General features: G+C 35.0%; 1 protein-coding gene across 2 annotated transcripts in view; it reads left to right on the top strand.

The window, feature by feature from the left end:
• Positions 1-19786, top strand: part of WWOX (WW domain containing oxidoreductase) — a 530750-nt gene that overhangs the window by 20932 nt on the left and 490032 nt on the right. For both annotated transcript variants that reach the window (XM_074839171.1, XM_074839172.1), the window contains exon 5: positions 7418-7524. In XM_074839171.1, coding sequence (XP_074695272.1) covers positions 7418-7524 — 107 coding nt within the window. The remainder of the gene's footprint in view (positions 1-7417; positions 7525-19786) is intronic.

The following is a 19786-nucleotide window of genomic DNA, read 5'->3' as shown; positions in this document are numbered from 1 at the left end:
TGGAGAATTTGAATAAAACAACCAAGATTTTATCGGAAATATCTGTATTGAAGCGGAGTGATTGTGGCCAAGCAATCCTGATACAGAATTCATGGTGCTTTTTGAGCTCTGAAAAGTATGAATTTGTCAATGATGTGGTGTTTTGCACATGGCTGCCATCACTCTATGTGAAAGATCTGATGGATGTTGTCCCTTTAAACCACCAGCACAGGCAACAACGATCTTAATTGCAGAAGATTCTTCCCTAAATCACCCATCATTGTTGCGGTATTTCAACCTGAAAATAAGCTTATGTAACTCAAAGTTCTTCATCACTTTCTTCAGCACATTTGAGTCTGCTTTACTCCTTTTCTGAGGAAGTGTTAAATAAGATAATCTGATTCACTGTCACTGGTGTTTAGGTCTTCCAAGTTGAAATAAATGTAGTGATGTCTAGGAGACAAGTCTCTTTTCTATTTATATGTAGTTCTCTTGGGTACCAAAAATCAAAACACACCTAGTCTGTGAGATGCAGCAGTTGGGATGAGAGTCTATTTTGGATTATAAAGATCACTTGTTGCAAGTTCTTGAGTGTTTAACCCTTTCACAACTCTCCTCTGTAGTAAAACTGGACTTGATCTACATGAAATGCAATTTACATGTTGTATTTAAAAAAGAAGTGTTAGTATTGTATATTGTGTCAGGGTTCTGCTCTTAAGGTTTTTCTCATTTCCTTCCTTTTTAGCTAAAATTCAAGTTTACCCTTGATCCAGGAAAATACAGTTTTGTTTTCAAAGGAAAGGGCATTTGAAGGGAGCAACATCTTCTACCTGGAAAAATATTTTTGTGATGCTTTTATTATTTCTGCATTAAAAAAAAAATCAAGTTGATTTGGATGATGATCAGATGTTGCAGGTGAACTTTCTGATGGTTGAGTAAAAAAAATTGAACCTTATTGGAATGTTAAGGGTTTAAAAACATACTGGCCTCTTCCTGATGGTATGAAACTGCCAAGACCGGTGGTTCTGTGCATGCCATAGGTTTTCTAGGTAAGGTGTTGGATTTGTATTGCAGAAACACTGGCCAAACAGTGAGAATATTTTTCTTCTCTCAGAGATCTTAAACCAAAGTAAAATGGAAGTGCTACATATTGGCCTATGCTTAGTTCAAGAGGAAGTGTCTGAGAAGTTTATTATTTTTTTTCTGGAAAGAACTCAAACCAAGACAATAGCATCCTTCTTTTTACATTCTCCTTTGGGTTGCTTCTGCCTGAAGGAAGGAGTTCTCTTAACCTGTGTTTTGTACACTACCAGAGTTTAAATGTGAACTCCTGAACTAGTGGCTGTACAGCCCTGAGTGAAAGAGGCCAGAAAGTATTTTTTCTTTTACGTTCAGTGCCAAGAATGTTTTAATTAAAGTTTCATTTTTTCTGGATTGCAGAATTAATTTAAAAAGCTGTTGCTTTTATGTTATGAAGGTTATATAAAATTACTGATCCTTCCCAAGAACCACCAAACTGTACAAATAAAAAACTTCCTATTCATTGGAAGTTGGATTTTTACTAGCAATATGATAATACCATATATGGAAAAGAAATTGCTCTTCCAGCTTCTAGTTTATCAAAGAATGATTTTGTAGAAGTCTCTTACCCATTTTATATTGAAAGAAAATATAAATATTTCCAAAAAACCCCAGATGTATTCTGAAAATTAACTCACTTCACTCTGCAAATGGGGCATCTGTCTCTCTGTAAGAATAGACATTTGCTGCAATAGACATTTGCTGCAATTCAGAAAGCAGCTTGGAAGTTTGAGAACAATGTATTGGGGGAAAAAGAAACCTTAACACAGCTGTGAAAGTAATACACACTTAGTGATACAATACGGTCGTGCTTGCAAAATCTGACTTAGTTTCTGCTGTCTACAGTCCATAAGTAATCCCATCAGTGTATGAAAGGCCAGAAATACGTAACACAAGCAGACTAATACTTTTCACTTCCAATTCCACAGAGCACTTTTGTTCACTTACTTGTTCTTGCTATGTTTGCTGTAGTGGAAAGGAAGAAGGTTTGCTTCTGGACTCCCTTTTAGTTTACATTCAAACTGCCTGTGAAAGGGCTCAAGAAAGGCTGGACTCATGACAGCTTTAAGTCATTACTCAAGCACATGTGAAGATGTTTTAGAATCTCAGGGCCTCTGGAGCTCTTCTGTCAGTGGAGAGAAAGGAAGAAATGATTCTGAAGAAACTAAATGTGAACAAACCCTGTAGGCTTTTACATTGAGGACTAAGCTGTAACAAAGAAAGATAGCATCACTGTGTTTCAAATGTGTTGTAAATGACAGATCCAAGGTATCCTGGAGAGTTTGGGAGAAGGTAGAGAAGCTGAAGAAAACTTGCTATTGTCTGATATGTTTTTGAATTTCTTCTCATGTATTCAAACTTTCTTATATTTGAAATAAAGGAATGTTTTAAAACATGTAAATGCTTGATGCAAATTCTTTACAAAATGTCCCCCAATGGTAAACGGACTGTATGCTGTCTACTTTATTTAAACAAGAAATTGCTGAATTACTTTTCCACTTGGTGAATCCCTTTCTCTGTTTTATAGAGGAGGTTGCACTGTTTGACAGAGCCATATACTCATCTGGTGTATGTTGACACAGTGTGGTTGTCATTAATTGAGCGATACTAACTGCTCGTTAATTGAGACGGTTAGCTGAAAATCTGTCCCAAAATTCAGTGATTAGTTGAATGCAGATAGACAAGAATGTGAGAGTGTTGAATTGAACAGTCATCATAGAAGATGAAGAAGGAAACTGAGGGCTAATTTCTGAGTCTTTATGAAAAGCATGCTGTAAGTAAAGGGCTGATGGGTTTTAAATGTCTGTATCAAATCCCAAGCACTTGTACAGCTCTTGTTAGTTTTGGTACCAGTCCTTTAGGTTAGCTGCTGATGTAGAGAGCTGTGCCACAATGTTTATCCTCATGTATGTCTTATTCTTAAACAGGATTTTCACTTTTGGGTGTCAGATTAGAGCTCACCCAGCTAGAGCAACAGCAGCAAGAGTAGTTGGTCTCAGGACAGTCTTGTCTCTTGAGATTTCCAGGGCAATCACTTGAAATTTATTTTAGTTTTATAAAGCATTAACTCAACATTGTATTGTATAGATTATTTAAATATACTATGATTGCTTTTCCAAAGTATACATTATTTAAGTTGTTGTTTTGTCAACATTTGGAGGAAGTATCTATCTTATTCTTTGTCCTTGACACTCAAGTAGATTATCCTATGGTGTTTTTCTAATGTAGTTGTTCCTACTTTAAAAAAACCACAACTAGTATATAACGTGTGATTTTTCTATAAGATGATATTCAAGTTATGCAGCTTTGAGCTGCCTACTTTGAAATCTGAAAACTGAAGCACAGAACAATAATACATTGAGCATGGGCACAGTTTCCTTCAGCCATGTGCACCCTTTGCCAGCCATTGCAGCTAGGCAGAATGTAAATGGCAGTAGTTCTTGTTGGCAGAAGGCTCTGCTGTCTGTTTTACCTCGGTTAAATAGCTCTGCTGCTGCAATACCCTAGCACTGTGGTAGGAGGAAGATTCACTACCGGAGGATATGATTTATTTCCTTGGAAGGAAATTAGTATCACTGCTGTTAATGTTCCTTTATTGTGAAAGGGCTGTGTCACTGTAAGAGAGCACGTTGGTGGCTGCAGTCTCAGATTAAGTGAAGTTTTAAAGAAATTTTTGTTCTTTTTAAGTCCACAGAGTTGCTCTTGAGGGTAGAATTAAGGTTGCTCTGGTTTCTTAATTATGTGTGTCCTTAACATAGTTATTTAGATTTCTCTTTATATTTAACCTTACTGTGATTTTTTTTTTTTTTTTTAAGGTTTTACGGTTTGGGTGTTTATGGTCTTTGTGGTATAACTTTGGTGTATGAAAGCACATTCAATGTGGGTTTTGATTCAATGTATTTTTTTACAGATAGGCAAGGTTTTGCTTTACAGAGTTTAAATAGTTTTGTACTTGAAATACTCAATCCCTGTGTTAGGCTGAGGTTTTAAAATTTACTCTATATTAAAAACATGGCTATGTTTTGCTGAAAAACAAATGTAGTTGGCAAACTTAGTTTAACACAGTGAATCTGTTAAAAATGTTTTCCACCCTGCTAGAAGCTTTCCCCACCTGTTTAAGCTATGTGACACTGAGGGAGGAAAGAAGCATTAGTTTTTGCAGAAGAAACAAAGAGCTAAAGCTGAACAAGGGCTGGAATATTGAGCTGCTTCCAAACTCCTACTTCAGGTGTTTTAGAAGTTGCATTCTTCTAAGCTCCTGCATAGACGTTTCTTAAAATGTGAAGGTACTTGTACTGCTTAATGAGGATTTTCAGGTCCATGAAGATTTATTTTAAGGATATATATAAAAAAGCTTCAGTGAGAGTGAGCAAGTTGGTAGGTAGATCATACCTAAACCCCAGTGAGCTCTATGAAGATGACATTGTGTTACCTCTTCTTCTTGTTATATTTCATCTGGTAGATGGTCTGAAAAGGTGTCTTACAAATTACGCTCCATGCAAAGTGATAGAAAGATCAATTAGTAATAGTTACATACAATCCTTACCTATAGCCAGTAATTCAGTAGTTGAATTGGAACCTTTATGTGGCTTGGGGTACCTGGATTTGTTTTTCTCCTTTTGCATAAATCTAGCTGTCCTAAATACAGTGCAGGAGCATTCATGAATGAGTTACTGATTTAAAATATGTCTGATGGGGAGACACATCTGCACTTGACCTGTGGCAGTATTTTGAATGGAAGGATGGACTGCTGCTTAAATTTCCTCTGAAAAGAGGGGTTTTTTTAAGCATGTAATTTCATGGAAAGATCCAGAACATGTCTGGCTAAGGGCAAAGAATCATCCTTTTGTAGCCCAGAAAGGAGGGAGTATGTCCTCAAGAGAAGTGTTTAACTCTGATCTCCAAGTTTGCAGGAAAAACCAAGGTGCTATTAAAATTAACTAAATTTGCAGCATGTAATTTACTTGGTTAAATTTTAATCTTTCTCAGTTTAGTTTACAATGAGAATTAAGTTAACTGTAACAGAGAATGGCATGAAATTTGTTATTTTGCACAGAGTTACATGAGTTAGAGCTAGCAAAACATCATCACACTTAGCTAATTAAACTGGCTGTCACCTGTAGATCTTTGTATAACAGTAGAAAAACTGTATTCCCAGGCATTCCAACTAGGTTTTAATAATACGGTAAGTTGGTCAAAATAAGTGTATTTTTTGTGCAAAACAAGAAACATACAGCTAGCTAATAGTACTCTGGTTAAAGTCTTATGTTAGTTACATGAAAAATTATGGTTAAATACGCTTAAAGTAGAATTAGGAACAGGGGAAATCTTTGCATACTCTGTAGCCGAATTCATGTGCGTGCAATGAATTACCCAGGTAATTAAAGTTGCTTGGTACAATGAATGGCTTTAAAAGAAATAGAGGAAAATTGCTTGGACTTAAATACTGTAAGTATGTAATTGCAGAATATGGTATAAATTTGTCTTGGTGTCTGTTGTTTCTATAATGTAAGTTATGTCTTGTGCTGTAACTGAATTTTGTTGCTCCAGGGTGTTTTGGAAGTGAGACAGCCCATCTTAATAGGCTTTTTGGTAAACAATTTTTAAAAGGAAAACATGAACATGCTTTAAATGTCATAAAGCTAAAACAAATACCTCTTCTCTTTGACTTCTTCACATACTCAAATTGCTGGGCATTTCAGTTTGAGCCTTCATTTTCTAGTTTAAGCTTGCTAATTGGAACTCATTAAGTCACGTTATGCCTCTTTCTGCTAGATGAAAATTTCTGTCATTGTTACAGTTCTGCATGGAGATGGGAACCCTGTGATACTATTGAATACATCACAAATTTGTAGTAGCTCACCCTTAATAGAAACCCAGTTTCTGGCTCAGTTCTCTGCACTTTATGGGCATTCTGCACGCCCAAGAACTCATCATCTCCGGGTGTAAATTCTCACAGATTTTTTCCTCTTAAATGAAGTTTACCTTGGACCAACTTCTGCAACTTTTTATTAATGAATTGAACAATGAAACAGTACACTTACAAAGCTTGCAGATGATGTCAAGTTGGAAAGAGTTACAGCTCTTGGTGGACAGTTTCATAATTTTAACTGATCTCATTAAATTGCACTGTAGTCCCAAATTAATAGACTGAAATTAATCTGAAATCTGAAGTCTCCTTTTAGGAGAAATAAAGTGCCCCGATTCAGAATGGGGAAGAAATTATTAACAGTATTGCAAAAAAAGGTTGTGTACGGTCGTTTAGAGATTCACTTTGAAACTTTGTTCTATGGATGAAAGAAAAAACCTGGGGATCTGTATTCATGCTGCACTTGATAATTGCAGCAAAGTGTGAACTGGCTGTCCACTTGTTTCAGATTTAGAAAGAATGTGCTTGCAGATTAAATCATATCAGTGATTTATGCAAAAGAGAATTTTTTATGGATTATTTTGCTCTGTATAACCTGGTACATCCAGTAACCCTTTTAGCCCCATGATACTGTAACCATTATATTGAGGCTGCATGAAATTTGATTGATTATTCATAATGAGAACAATTGTGAAAAATTGTTCTCTATATATCAGTTGATGATGGGACAAAAACCGAGTTGATTTTACATGGATAATTTAAGGAAAATTTTAGCAAAAATTTTAAAGTGCGTAGATAATAAAACATCCATGTAGATTACAGATCTCCTTAGGTAGAATCTTGTTTTCTAAGAATGAGTTTGACAACCCCCTCCCAGGAATGGTTTAACACTTAGATAATTTTCTGGTCCCTGGTTTTGTGCAGGGTCATGCTCGGATTGGAAAAAGGAGTAGCTATCTCCATGTGATTTAGATTCTTATTCCCTCGCACATCCCGTTGGATGATCCCCGCCTGCCACAGGTGGTCCTCAGATTGATGAATCAAAGGCTAACTGTGCATCTGAAGAGTCCAGAGCTCTGTTTTAGAATACTCTCTCACTTTCAGTGTGATGTTGCCACGCATAATAGTTTGGAAATCTCACTGTAAGGCTCATTCTTCACAGTCAAACAAGTAAGGAGTAAGTATAATCCTGCTTTTCTAAGAGCTGAAGACACCAAGGCAGAGAAATGTGAGTCTGCTTTTTGAAGATCCCAAATCCGTTTTGTACAAAATACATACAGTAATTGTCACAAAGACCTGCTCAAATTGAGGTGTCCACCTTTTTTCATATGTGCTCTTAAAAAGCTGGCTCCAGGTGACTATCAAACAGGTAGTCAGACTGCAGGTAGTGTTAGTGTACTTAAGTGCATGGCTCACCTTTTCAGGTAATTTTATAACTCTGTTTTGTTAGTGAGATCTATTTCTGACTAAGAAAATGTTTTATCTTAGGTTTTGAAACTGCAAAGTCTCTTGCACTGCATGGGGCATATGTTATCCTGGCCTGCAGAAATACATCAAGAGGCAACGATGCTGTACAACGCATTCTTGTGGAATGGGTAAGTAAATAGTGTCCAACACCAAGCTTTTTTTTTCAAGATGTGAAGTCTTTTCTGCAGTACAAGCAGTTTAATAGATAGTACATTGCCATGCAAGAATCTAAGGAAGAATGCATTGGTCTTATTTTGTCATATCCTGTTCAGTCACAGGTAAATCAGTGATAGAAATTTTTCTTTTCATATGACTGTATTGAACTGTAAGGCTTGACATGCTGGTATCCATGTTACATACAGATGCTTTGTAAGGGTGAAAATGTTTGAAGGAACCACTGAGACATGTTTCATAGTTCATAAGACAGGACATTTCCAGAACCAAGGTGTATAACTAGACTGAAGGAGAATGTACACACTCGGATATTAGAGACAGCTGCTATTTTGGCCATAGTTTTTATACTATGAGATATTTCAGAGGATCATTCTTATGCTTTCAAAATCAAGAATGTTTCCCTCCTTTTCTTTCCTAGTCCATCAGGTCCAACAGCACTGCTACCAGGCAGTCTGTCTCAACAATTTTTCCTTCCTATTTCTTCCCTCTTTCTTTCATTTTTCTTCCATTTTGTCATGCAAATACGAGCTCTTCAGTACTGTCTATTCCCTTGTTTCTCTTTGACTCCTAACTTTCCCTCTCTTTTTTTTTTTTTCTCTCTTCTACGGTACTCATTAAAATTTATTCAGTGTTCTTAATTTATTCCGCCCACAATCATTTACTTGCTAGTAAGGATTGCAGGCTACTTTTGTCTGAGCTTGCTATGACTGCTGACTTTCAGGAGATAATCTGTTGACACAGTCCTATACACTTTACTTGAATAATAAACCACAGGATCAGATTCTGGGAATTTTATTTTTTTCTTGGTAAAATTAATGATGAGTGTTTTAGCTTTATTTCCCAAGATCTGAAAGTATTTCAACTGCTACCAGATGATATGGGAGAGCACTCAATAGTATTAATATTTACACATAAGTAGTCTACAGATAATTATAATATTTATTAGTGCAAAGCAAACAGTGCTTATTTACAAGTAAGTATTTCCAAATAAGTGATGCTTATAATATTGCTAATTTTTCTAACCACAGATTTCTTCAAGAAACAGTCTTTGGATTTAGGCCTTTTTCTCCTGCCCAGATGATACTAATGATTTACAGTAAATGAATGGGAGGGGAAAATATCTTCGTTTCCCCTTCAATACTTCACATTAAAGCTTTCTCTTTGTTTTTTATTTCAATAGTGTGGAATTCCGAGAGAATTCCAATAAGGGCAAGCATAGCGTGTGTTGCTTAAAGTTCATCTGTAGGTTCTCTTTCAATAGAAGTGGGTTTGGTGATGATATGTCTTTTGAATTTAGTAGTCCTAGTCCCGCTAAATATGGTTATATATGTGGTTTTTATGCATCTAAAATAAGGCAATACTAAGTACCTTTTTATTTCAGAAATATCCTGTTACCCCCTTAAATGTAAGCTTATCTCTGAGCACTTTGAAGGCAATGGAAGTTCAAGAGTACTTGTCTTAATACTTATATTATCTCACCAAAAGTTAATGAACTGCTAATTGAATGAAGATCACTGAAGGTCAAATTACTTCAGAAACATTACATTTATTTACTAACAATTTTCAAATTCTAATTGTTCAGAAAAGAATCTCATCTGTAAACTGGGTAGCTGGAAAACCTTCAGTGCATCTTTGTAATGGCTTTGTTGTTGTTTATTGAGAGGGACTAATTAACTTTGATTATTGCACTAATATTATGGCACTTTGACAGTCCCTCAGATTTATGACTCTGGGAAAATAAACAAATGAAATGCAGGTGCTGGAGCAGAAAGAATAAGTTATTACTGAACTTTAATTACTTGGAGTGTGTAACCAGGAGAGAATTAGTTGATGAATTACAAGATGCTTAAAATTTACATCAAATTGTAAGCAATCTTGAGGAAAGCAAAAAAAAACCTGCCCCAAAGTCAGTTACTGAAAACAAAGAGACAGAGATTAATTTGATTGATTGATACTAATATTAAAATATTGATGTAAAATATTAATTTTTAGCTTATAGGTATAACTACAGAGCAGGAAGTTGTTAATTGAAAATTCTTTCCTAAAATGAGAGAGTTTAAGAAAAATGTCAACAACCTCTGCATAGGATTCAGATGAATGTGTGGCTGCAACTGTCCTGCTATAAAGAACTTCAGAGCATCCACAGTATTTTGTCTCCCTTGTTCCTAAGGAAAGCAAAATTATTGAAAGAAAACTGGTTTACTTTTCAATTTAGAATAAATTTTTAAAAAAATGTAGCTTTTTAGGTTGCAGCCCTACAAAGCCTCATGTTCATGTTATTTAGGTAGTATTTTTGGCAACAGTAGTGCTACCTACTTGTTTTATATTTGCTTGTAAATTTTTGAGATTAAGTCTCTGAGCTACACTTACAAATACTGTCTTCCTCCAGTATTTTGGGTGGGGTGGAAATTTGGTGTAAATATGTTCCTACTCTTCAACTGAATGTCCAATCCCCCTCTTCTTCTAATTTGCATGAACTATACTTTTATAGCTAAAAAAATCTTTGCCATATGTAAACACATGTCCTAAGTGTAGTGTGTTGGTAATAAAATTGGTATTTCTATAATAACATATATATTAGTAAAAGCAGTGTGTATCCTATGCTGGCTTTTCTGTGGGACAGTATGCTTTCATACTCAAGGTTTAAATGTCAGACAACCAATATTTCATTTTTCATTCTTTTCGTTGTCTGATGCAAAAGAGAGTTCTGCTTATTGTGCAAGAAGACAAAATAATGAGAAATGTATAATGAAACAACTTATTATTTCAAGTTTTGATACACTTATCTGATTGATGGTGTGTATTAACTAAAGCCTGAAATATATATTGAAAGAAAAGTAATTATTAAAAAAACCCAAAACAATCAGCACTTCCAAACCACAACAAAACAAAAAAAGCCCCAAATCAAATCACTGTAATGCAGCATTTAAAATTAAAGTACAGCATATGTGGCAGTACTTAGGAAAACCATCCAGCTTGTTTCGTTAGTGAGTCTGTTTGTGACATCCTTGTCTGGAATGCCATAAACTGAGTGTGCAGAAAGACAGCTCTTCTTTGTGTCTGTTGTACTTTTAAATAAGTTGTTACACAAAAAACCCAGTTTCAATCTGGTTTTAGTGAAAGCTGAAAATCAAGTTTATAATGAGAAAATGGGACAGCTAAATGCCTTGGAAAAATCCAGTTGTTAAGATTTAGAGAACACAGGGGGAATAGTGGGAGAAAATAAGAATTTTCGGATTAGCTGCCACTATATTTAAAAAACAAATTCAAACTGATCTTAATTGGCTGTTGGAGACAAATCAAGAAAACTTTGTCTTTAACAATTTATGTCTGAAGAGCTGTTATAGAGAGTTTGAGCCAATTGAATAGGGATTACCTGTACAAACTTGCTAATTACTTTAGATAACTGACATTTGTTTGCAACCTGCAGTATTCCAGTTATTTTCTTTCTAAACTACAGCAGAATTTTGCTAATATTGCAAATAGAGGGTAATTGCCTCATATAAAGCATTGTGACAAGTTTTAATGTGAGTGGTCTAGCTAGTCTGTCAAATATAATTTTTATAGAGAGGTATAGTTGATTATATTGGTACAATCTAATGTTTTATATACATATATATATAGAGAGAGAGAAAGAGAAAGTATGTAAAAGAAGCATAAAAAGAGAGATCAGTACAGCTTTACATTTGATATCTTGAAAATGAATGTTGTTCATGCACGATGACGTTCAATATCAATTTAAAACTGTTTGATAATTTCTTGCTCGGAAAAGAGGAAATTAGAATTCTAGAGTTATGATTCATTTTAATCAGAAAGAAATTGTCAAACATAAATCTCTCCTTGAGTAGTGAAAAGGCCTGAAAGCAGCCAAGAAAAAATATCAATACTTTGCAAAGGAGGAATGATTGTTCCAATTCGTAGCTTAATTGACTTTAAGGCTTAATGAAAACCACTACAGTGCTGTTTGTACACATAGTTGCTCTGACGAACATTGAAATCTATGCTCCAGGAAGAGAAGCTAGGTAATTTATTTTACATTATTATTGATATAATTTTCTAATTGAGTATGAGCAGAATGTTTGGATAAGACTGTGTAGCTCCAGATGTTAGCGGTATTCTCAAGAAAATACTTAGAATATGAATGAATAAAATATTTCATAAATCACAGCTTTTCTTGCCAAGGAGCTCTCGTTTATTTATTCCTGTCAAATAGTCTTTGAGGTAGATATTAAAAGATAAATTGTAAGTTTAATATTTCATAAAAAGTATAATGTTTCTTTTGTAATTATTCCTCAGTGTTAAGCCTACAGCTATGTCAAAGATTAGATTAAACTGTAAAGAAAATTTGGGTTTGCTTTATATGTAGAAAGTTATAAGGTAGAGATGTGACAAGAGAAGAGAGAATGGCTATGAAGAAAACCAACAAAATAAACATGACTCCTTGCTGTATTCCTTTCCCCCAAAGTATTCTCCCCCTAAGGAGGGACTTATATTCTTGCTGATTAAGTAACTCGCTGAAATTAAAACCTGATAAGTGAGTCTTTGTATTGCAATTGTAATCTTGTAAAGCACAGAAAGATGAGAAGCAAGCTGGGCACGTGTACATGGAACATGGGCAAAAGTTATGTCAACTGTGTGTGTTGCCAACTCAAGGAAGGGGGACTGATTTCCCATGTAGTGTTTAGTCTCCGCTGGTGTCCCTTTTTGTGTATGTGTGTGTAATACAGAACAGCTCTGTAAAATATTCTTCTGTCGTAATCTCTTGATACTTATGGATGGTAATCTTGATACAGAAGATAAAATTTTCTTTTCTATCTATTGGTTGTTAGTTTTGTGATCTTTTTCTGTAAATCGGTTAGACTATTAATACAGGATTTTCATACCTGTATGACTATGTAAGGCTATGTAAGACTACATTAGAACCAGAATAATAAATTGACTTGGAATTAATTTATGTGAATGATTCAGGGAGGAGGATCTAATCATGATTAGTGGCAGATTTTCATTTATGGAAAAAAATGAAGAATACGTAAAAGATGGCTTTGGAGATGTGTTAAATACTGAATGAAGCCACAGTCTGTTAGTACAGAATTAAAGAGTTTCAAAGCAGTGCTAAATAAAAGCTCTTAAAAAGTAAGCTCGTCAAAATTGAAAGTATTTCAGAATATCATACTGGTAGAGCACATGCATTTCTGTGAAAATATTATTTCCAATATTGCAGTGTCATGTTGTAGTAAAGAATTGCATTGTTTCAAAGCACAATATTCTAAAACTATGTATTATTGGCTCACATGCCATCACAGTGTAATATACAGTTATAAAAGCCTGCAACATATAGACAGATTTCATCTTCCAGTGCTCTGAACGGTGACCATGCTGAAGAATCAAGATAAAAGTAGTTATCCAAACCTTACTATGGGGAAAAGGTTTGCAGGAAGAGGCTGTATCTTGTTTTAAGCTAACTGGTAATGCAATAAAAAAATTTCTGCCTTAACTTGTCTCACTTGCGGCCATAGACACTCGTAACTAAAGCACCGTAACTGAAGCATTATTGCCACTGCTGAGTATAGTGCTTTTTTTCTTTTTAAGGGTGTGATCCAGATGTTTCTGAAGTGAAGGAATCTTTTAATTAACTGTAATTGCAGTGGAATCGGACCTTATGTTACTAGCGGAGAATTGAGAGTATAAACCTTAACCAGTACTGGTGCTAGTAACAACTGATTAAGAGCAGACCTTAAGAGAGTGATGTGTGCTGTAAAGTTATTTTCCTAATAGAGATGGACAATGAATTGTTAAATAAAGGTGGACATGATTTTTAGGCAGTGGTAGTATGCATACACAGGAGTGGGGAAAAGTAAATGTAATACAGTCTGCTAACACACTCTTAACATCAGAAGCTGGAAAGCAGTTGCTTTTGTATTTTGAAGTGTTTTGGCTCGTTCCGAGGCAGCAGTTTTTTTCTGTTTTTTTCCGTTTGCAGGCTTGTATGTTGGGGCGGTAACTATCCACATGGACATGTCTCAATGTGCCAGAGCTATTGATCTTATTATCAGTGAAAAATCTGTGATCTTCAAGTTCTTCTGCCAGATTAATCTCTAAAACCAGCTGTGAATCAGTGAATGTAGCCACTGACAAGAGCAAGAGGCTTTTTAATATTTGCAAGGAAATTTGTCCTTAAAAAAAACCCACACAAAGTTAAAAACATTAAACAGTTTAACCAACATTTACATGGATGGATTGTTAAGATCTATTTTTTTGTACACTATAAACATATGGCATGAATTTGCTTTCATTACAGATGCTGAGAAAAGAGAAAGGCAAATATTTATATTACATTCATGTTTTACAGTAAAAACACTGTTCAGTTTGTTTATACAGTTCCACTGTTACAGTTTTTATGGTTAGTAATGAAACCACTGTAAAACAGAGTCTGAATTATATAGCAGATGTGTTAAGCCCCTAACTTTCAGGGTTGGGCATCCTTCTGAATACTGATATCATTTAGTTAGGGAGTTGATGTACTGGCTACAGCTGAACTGTTTCATACCTACGTCTTTGTCTGTAGTTAGCTCTGCACTGTTACTGTACTAAAGACAGTTTTATTATCAAGATAAATACATTGATGTTTTAAAGTAATTACATTTATGAAATATAAAGCCAGTCAGTGTGAGTGAGTGCAGGGGACTTTAAAGGATTTGGTGGGCATTTTCCAAGCATTTAGGACTTCATATGGCTTATATTCCCAGTAAACAGGGATAAATAAAAAATGTTTCATTAATTTGATGTATGTTTTATTTCTCAATGGTTCTCTCAAATATTTTTATTCCAATTCAATTGATATCTAGGATTCAAAATAAAGTGGATGCTAAATGTGAAAGTGGCTAAAAAGAAAATACTTTTTAAAATGTGACTATACTTTAGCTTTTATGTACTTGAAAAGGACTACAGATATATTGAGTCAGTTTTTGATCTTTGCTATACTGTACTCAGTGAAATACAGAATTTTGGTTACATAAAGCAAACATTGTTAATATTAGTTCTTTGTATGTATGTATGTGACAATTTACAGGAGAAATGCATGGTAAAAATAGCTTAGGTCTTGCCCAAGGCTTTTCAATTCTGGACTCTGCAGTGATTTACTTTTCATGATACTTTATGCTCACTACCCTGCATAGTCACATTGGCTTCCATTGTAGTGGTAGCAAGCAAAGAATTTGGTACTAAGTGTTCTCAGAACTCAGTTCTTATTTAATAAGTGAGAATTAAGGAAATATACACATTTTGTAGTGATGATTTCATATTTTGCTCTGAAGGTTCTGGTTTATGTCATTGGCACATCTTTAAGTAGAGAATACTTTTTAATGGTGATAATATATGTAATAAATGCAGGAGGAAGTTTAGTAATGTCCAGCAAGGTAGAAGAGAATTTGAAGTGGTTTAGCACCATGGAATTTTTACATGTGTAGGAAATAGCCTTTTAAAAAAGTCTGGTAATATGAATGAAGGAACTACTCTATAAAAGGCAGAAATTTTTGGTTTCCTTCATCTTTTTCTCAGTTATGAGGAAACCCATATAATGAGGCATGTTGAAATAAATTGGGACTTCTTCACAAACATAGATAAGGCAAGCAGAAAGATTTCTACTAATAATAAAAAATTGGATGCTGGTGAAAGAAAAGAACAGTGCAACAGATTAGCTTTATAACTAGGAGAGATGATGGTACTTAAGAAGATTGGATAAGTGAAGATTGTTTTTCTGTCAATACTGGGGATAAGGCTGTGATATCCTTCGAGCAGGGTGTCCGTTGCTGTCTGTAAGCCATTCTGATCTTGCAGTTCACTGTAGCCTCGTCAAATCATGGAAGAGCTTCTGCAGTTGTGACTGCCTGTTTCATCCATCCCTAAAACAAGCCAAGATACTAGATAAGGAAAGGGTTTCTGACTGCAAGAAGCACATGAGGACTGTTTAGGAAAAAGTAATCCTGCAGGAGCACAGACTTTGAGATTTGAATTCCACAAGACCCTGCTGCCTTTGCAATTACAGACTTTTTCTCATGATGGTGACTGTCTGCAGATTTTCTTTACTTTAGAATGGCCAGAGTTTATTAACTGTGGAGGAATAGACCCAGAGTGGTTTTCATTTAAAAAAAAAAAAAAATCAATTAAAAAATAATTTTTTGTGGTGGTTCGGTCACTTTACCTCCTTTTGGTTTTGTGCCTTGTACAAGAGATTCATTGTTCCTGAAAATATGCTTGAATAATGTGGTGAATAAATGGTCTGGGAACGTATGGTTTACCCAACTTTCTGTCTTTAATTTTGGATTTCTAGGCTGGATTGGAATTCTGTGCTAATGTATGAATTCATAATGCTGTAGACAGCTGACAGAAGCCAACAGAGTGCTCTCATGGCTATGAGATTGCAAAGTTTTTAACATAGTGAATTTGCCATGATTTCCTCCAGTACAAAGTTGTCTTTTGAGTTGACTAGATTAATTCTGCTCTTATAATTCTGTTTACCGTCCAACATCTGCTACACATATTAAAAAAAAAAACCACACCTAAAATGTAATTTTGAAAGAAGTCACAGTAGCTTACCATTCCTTAATTTTTTTCTCCAGTCAGCAGAATTTTATACATAGAAATGTTGAGGTGATCTTTTTGGTGATTTGTTTCTTTAGCACAGCCCTGCTGTTCTCAATATGGAAATGTGAGTCACAAAATCCCTGCCATGCCTAAAGCTTTGTAATAATACTACTTAAATGCATTATGAGCTTTTTAACAAAAATTTTAAAACACCCCCCCCAAACAGAAACAAAAACCAGAATAACCCCTTTAAAACTTTATTTCATGCTTCGTCTTCAGTTAAATGGCACTAGGAAATACTGTTTGCTCAACAATATTAAAAACCTGTCTGTAGATGTCTGTCTTTAAAAACAAAGTAGCCTTTGTACGTTGATTTGTGTTTAGCTTATAGGATGCGGAGAAGTTTGGTTTTCACTGATATGTGACATATAGTAGTGTAACTTGGATTTGATCTTTTTCTCAATCTTTCTCTTTCAGAATCTATTTTCTAAAAATATTTAGTGTTGTTGACATTGAAAACTTATTTACTATAGTCCAGGTAGATGCATTCTTATGTAAACTGAGTTCTGCTGTCACTGGATTTCTGGTTGTCATATCTGGGAGAGGAGAGTGGGAATTAAAGTGGCTGGATATAATTTTTTTTAACTATCTTCACAATTAATCTGATTGTAACATAAACTTGTAATATATTCCATTAATGAAGAAGACAAGCTTAGCTTATGGTAAATACAGTACTAAGTGTTTATAGTGCATTTCATATTTTACATGATTCCCTTTATAATTCTGCTTATCTTTTCATTCTAATTCCCTAAAGGATGTATAAAAGAACCCCTAAAGAGAGTAATTACTGCTCTATTCCTTAACCAAGACTCCTTCTGCAAAAAGAAATCTGAGCTGCTTTTTAAAGAAGGCAGTTTTAAATAAAAATGCAAATAAGCTGCTTTGTAACCACATTAATTACCCACCTAGCCTCTTATTACCATGTTTGTATTGTTTGCAAACACTATTTACAGTCGTGTGGAAATTACCATTCCTGGGCCGGAGGAAGGCGGTTGTTGGTAGGTTGTGCTTTGGAACCAATTAGGGCGAACCTTGTCTCCAGCGGGGCTCATGGGAGAAGGCATAGCCTTGCAATGTCAAGTAACGGCATTAACTCAGCCTGCACAGGCACCGCGTTGTAATTATATTATTGGTCCTCTTTTGCTTCTGCAATGAGTTTCATTCTCTGCATTTTAAAACTAACAGGCAGCATTGTGTCTCGCTAATGATTTAATATGTACTGTGATAATTTTTTATGAAAGTTATGGTGGAATCCGGTGGGTCATTTTTGTCCCCAAATTGGTTCTTTAATTTTATAAAAAGTAAACAAAAAAACTAATGCTTATGTTCAAGATCTCGTGGATGTCCATGTAACTCATTTTTTCACAGTAGAAAACCAACTTTATTTCATTATCACAAGTGAACAGGATGGAGTATCTGTTAGTATTAGTTGTAAACAGTATGTTAGCTGACAATAATTGAATGGTCACAGGTCTTTCAACACTTTGAAGAAACAAAATGCTTCATAGCCAAATCTAGTCTTATTTGTTAAGTGAAATGCACACTTGTTGCTAACCTAGTATGTGTGGTGTTTTTTTCCTTGGTTTTCTGTGTCACTTAATGATTGTGAAATGAGCCTATATTCTAAAAATTGCTCAGAAATTAAAAGTAAACCGAAGAGGTGTTTCAACATTCGTGCTTTTGGAGTTACAGATGTTTTCAGATCCCAAAGAGTTTGGTTTGATGGGTCACACAGTCTGCAATGTGAAGAATTGGTTTATTTGTTTTCTTAGGCTTGTAACCAGTCTGTTAAATGAGTCTTTTGAAGTTGAGGAGCTTTTCTTGGTTGAGCTTAGTATGGGGAAGAAAATGTAGAGAGATGATTTTGTTCCTGCTTCTGAAACTGTACTGTGTGTAGCTGCAGCACTGTGAGAATGTGATAATATTTAAAGGATACTTGCTGATAAAGACAAAAATGTTAAGGTCTGTATCAGTTCTACTGTAATACTGAATATAGTAGAGTAGGAAAACAGCAACTCTAGCAGAGTGTGGTACGACTGCATAATTGTTATATGTTAAAAGAAAAAAAAAAGGTGCTTGTTGCTGGATCACTTAAAGATTTTACAGTGACAAGGGACTAATGCAAGGGCATCAAAAGAAGCACTGACTTGGTTCATGATCCACAATAGATTATAAAACTAAAGATAATTATCTTGCTAATATGACTACAGAGCAGCATAAATGAGATAAACCAAGCATAGATGGAGTTCAGCAGGAATACAGAAGGTGTATAGAAAGTAGACTTGCTAAGTAGAGTACTCAAAATACTATTAATTTGTTTGCTTGTCAGTGAAATTTCTTTTATTACTGTGAAGCCAAAGCATTTTTTTTTTAACTTATTGTCCTTTCTAATTTCTCCTCATATTTCAGTTCCCTTTTATCCTGATAATTATCTTTGGCGGTGTTCAGTTGGGCACAGAAGATTACTGGACTTTTCTTGATCCTCTGGACTGCTCTTTAATAGCCTGTTACTTTATTTTCTATCTCACTTTGGGATATTTAGTGCTAGCTGTGAGAAATTACACTTTCTTTGAGTTTCCATTTTAGCAGCGGATGATGAGAACTATTGTTTATCATGTGTCCAAGGAGAAAGTGGTCCAAGTGGGGTCCAAAATGGTCACTGTGGTTTAGATAATTTCACAAACCAATCATTGAAACCTTTGGTGTGTCCCAGGCATTCTTATTTTCATATGAATAAGATGATTTATTATCTGCTTATTTAACTCAGTTGGTTAAGGCATTAGGGTAAATAGACATGATACCATTGTGCTGAAAATATGTATGATGCTTAATTTAGTAAGAGGCTGTAAACCTAAGGTATATCAATGTACTGCTATTCAAAAGAATGTACATTCATCTTATTAAAAGGTCTGTTTCCATAGCCCACTGACAATACTAATTTTCTGTTGCTTTGCAGAGTTTGGATCCAGACCCTAAATATCCATATGCGTGAATATTGTTTTTAAGGGGCAGAACTTTAGCTATATGTCTGCAGCCATTTGTCCACACTTAATTTGCAAGCGTTGAGATATCTGCCAATATCTGGCATAATTTGTGTTATTTAATGTCAAATATGGAAAGGTGATTGCACTCTCCTGTGCTTGCTTGCTTTTTTCTTTTTTTTTTTTTTTTTAAAAAAATCTGGAACTGTGTTACTGAGATTTATTAGAGCTGTGTTGAGGGAGTACACACAAGATATAACTACCGTTTCATTATGAAGCGAGCTAATTTAAAAATCTTTATTTTACTCCTTTCTGGTTTATGTCTTGGAAGGAAACACTTCACATATGTGCTTTCCCAGTTTGCTAGAGGGGAAAGCATGCATTACTTCTGAATGCGATTTGTCCTGTTAAAAATTAATTTTGATTTTTACTTGTGACTTGCCATGTGAGAGAACTCTGAACCAGAGTGAATTAGATATAATGCTACCCCTACAGTGAACAGGTAAACGCTTTGGGTTTTCTAAGCAGCAACTCTTGTTCCTCTAACAGTACCCGGTTGATGAGGGGATGATCATAGTGAAAAAATACATCA

Source organism: Strix aluco, chromosome 14 (assembly GCF_031877795.1).
Source record: "Strix aluco isolate bStrAlu1 chromosome 14, bStrAlu1.hap1, whole genome shotgun sequence".
In the NCBI taxonomy this organism is placed as follows: domain Eukaryota; kingdom Metazoa; phylum Chordata; class Aves; order Strigiformes; family Strigidae; genus Strix; species Strix aluco.
The sequence above is the reverse complement of the archived record's forward strand: the minus strand, read 5'-3'. Positions and strand labels throughout refer to the sequence as shown.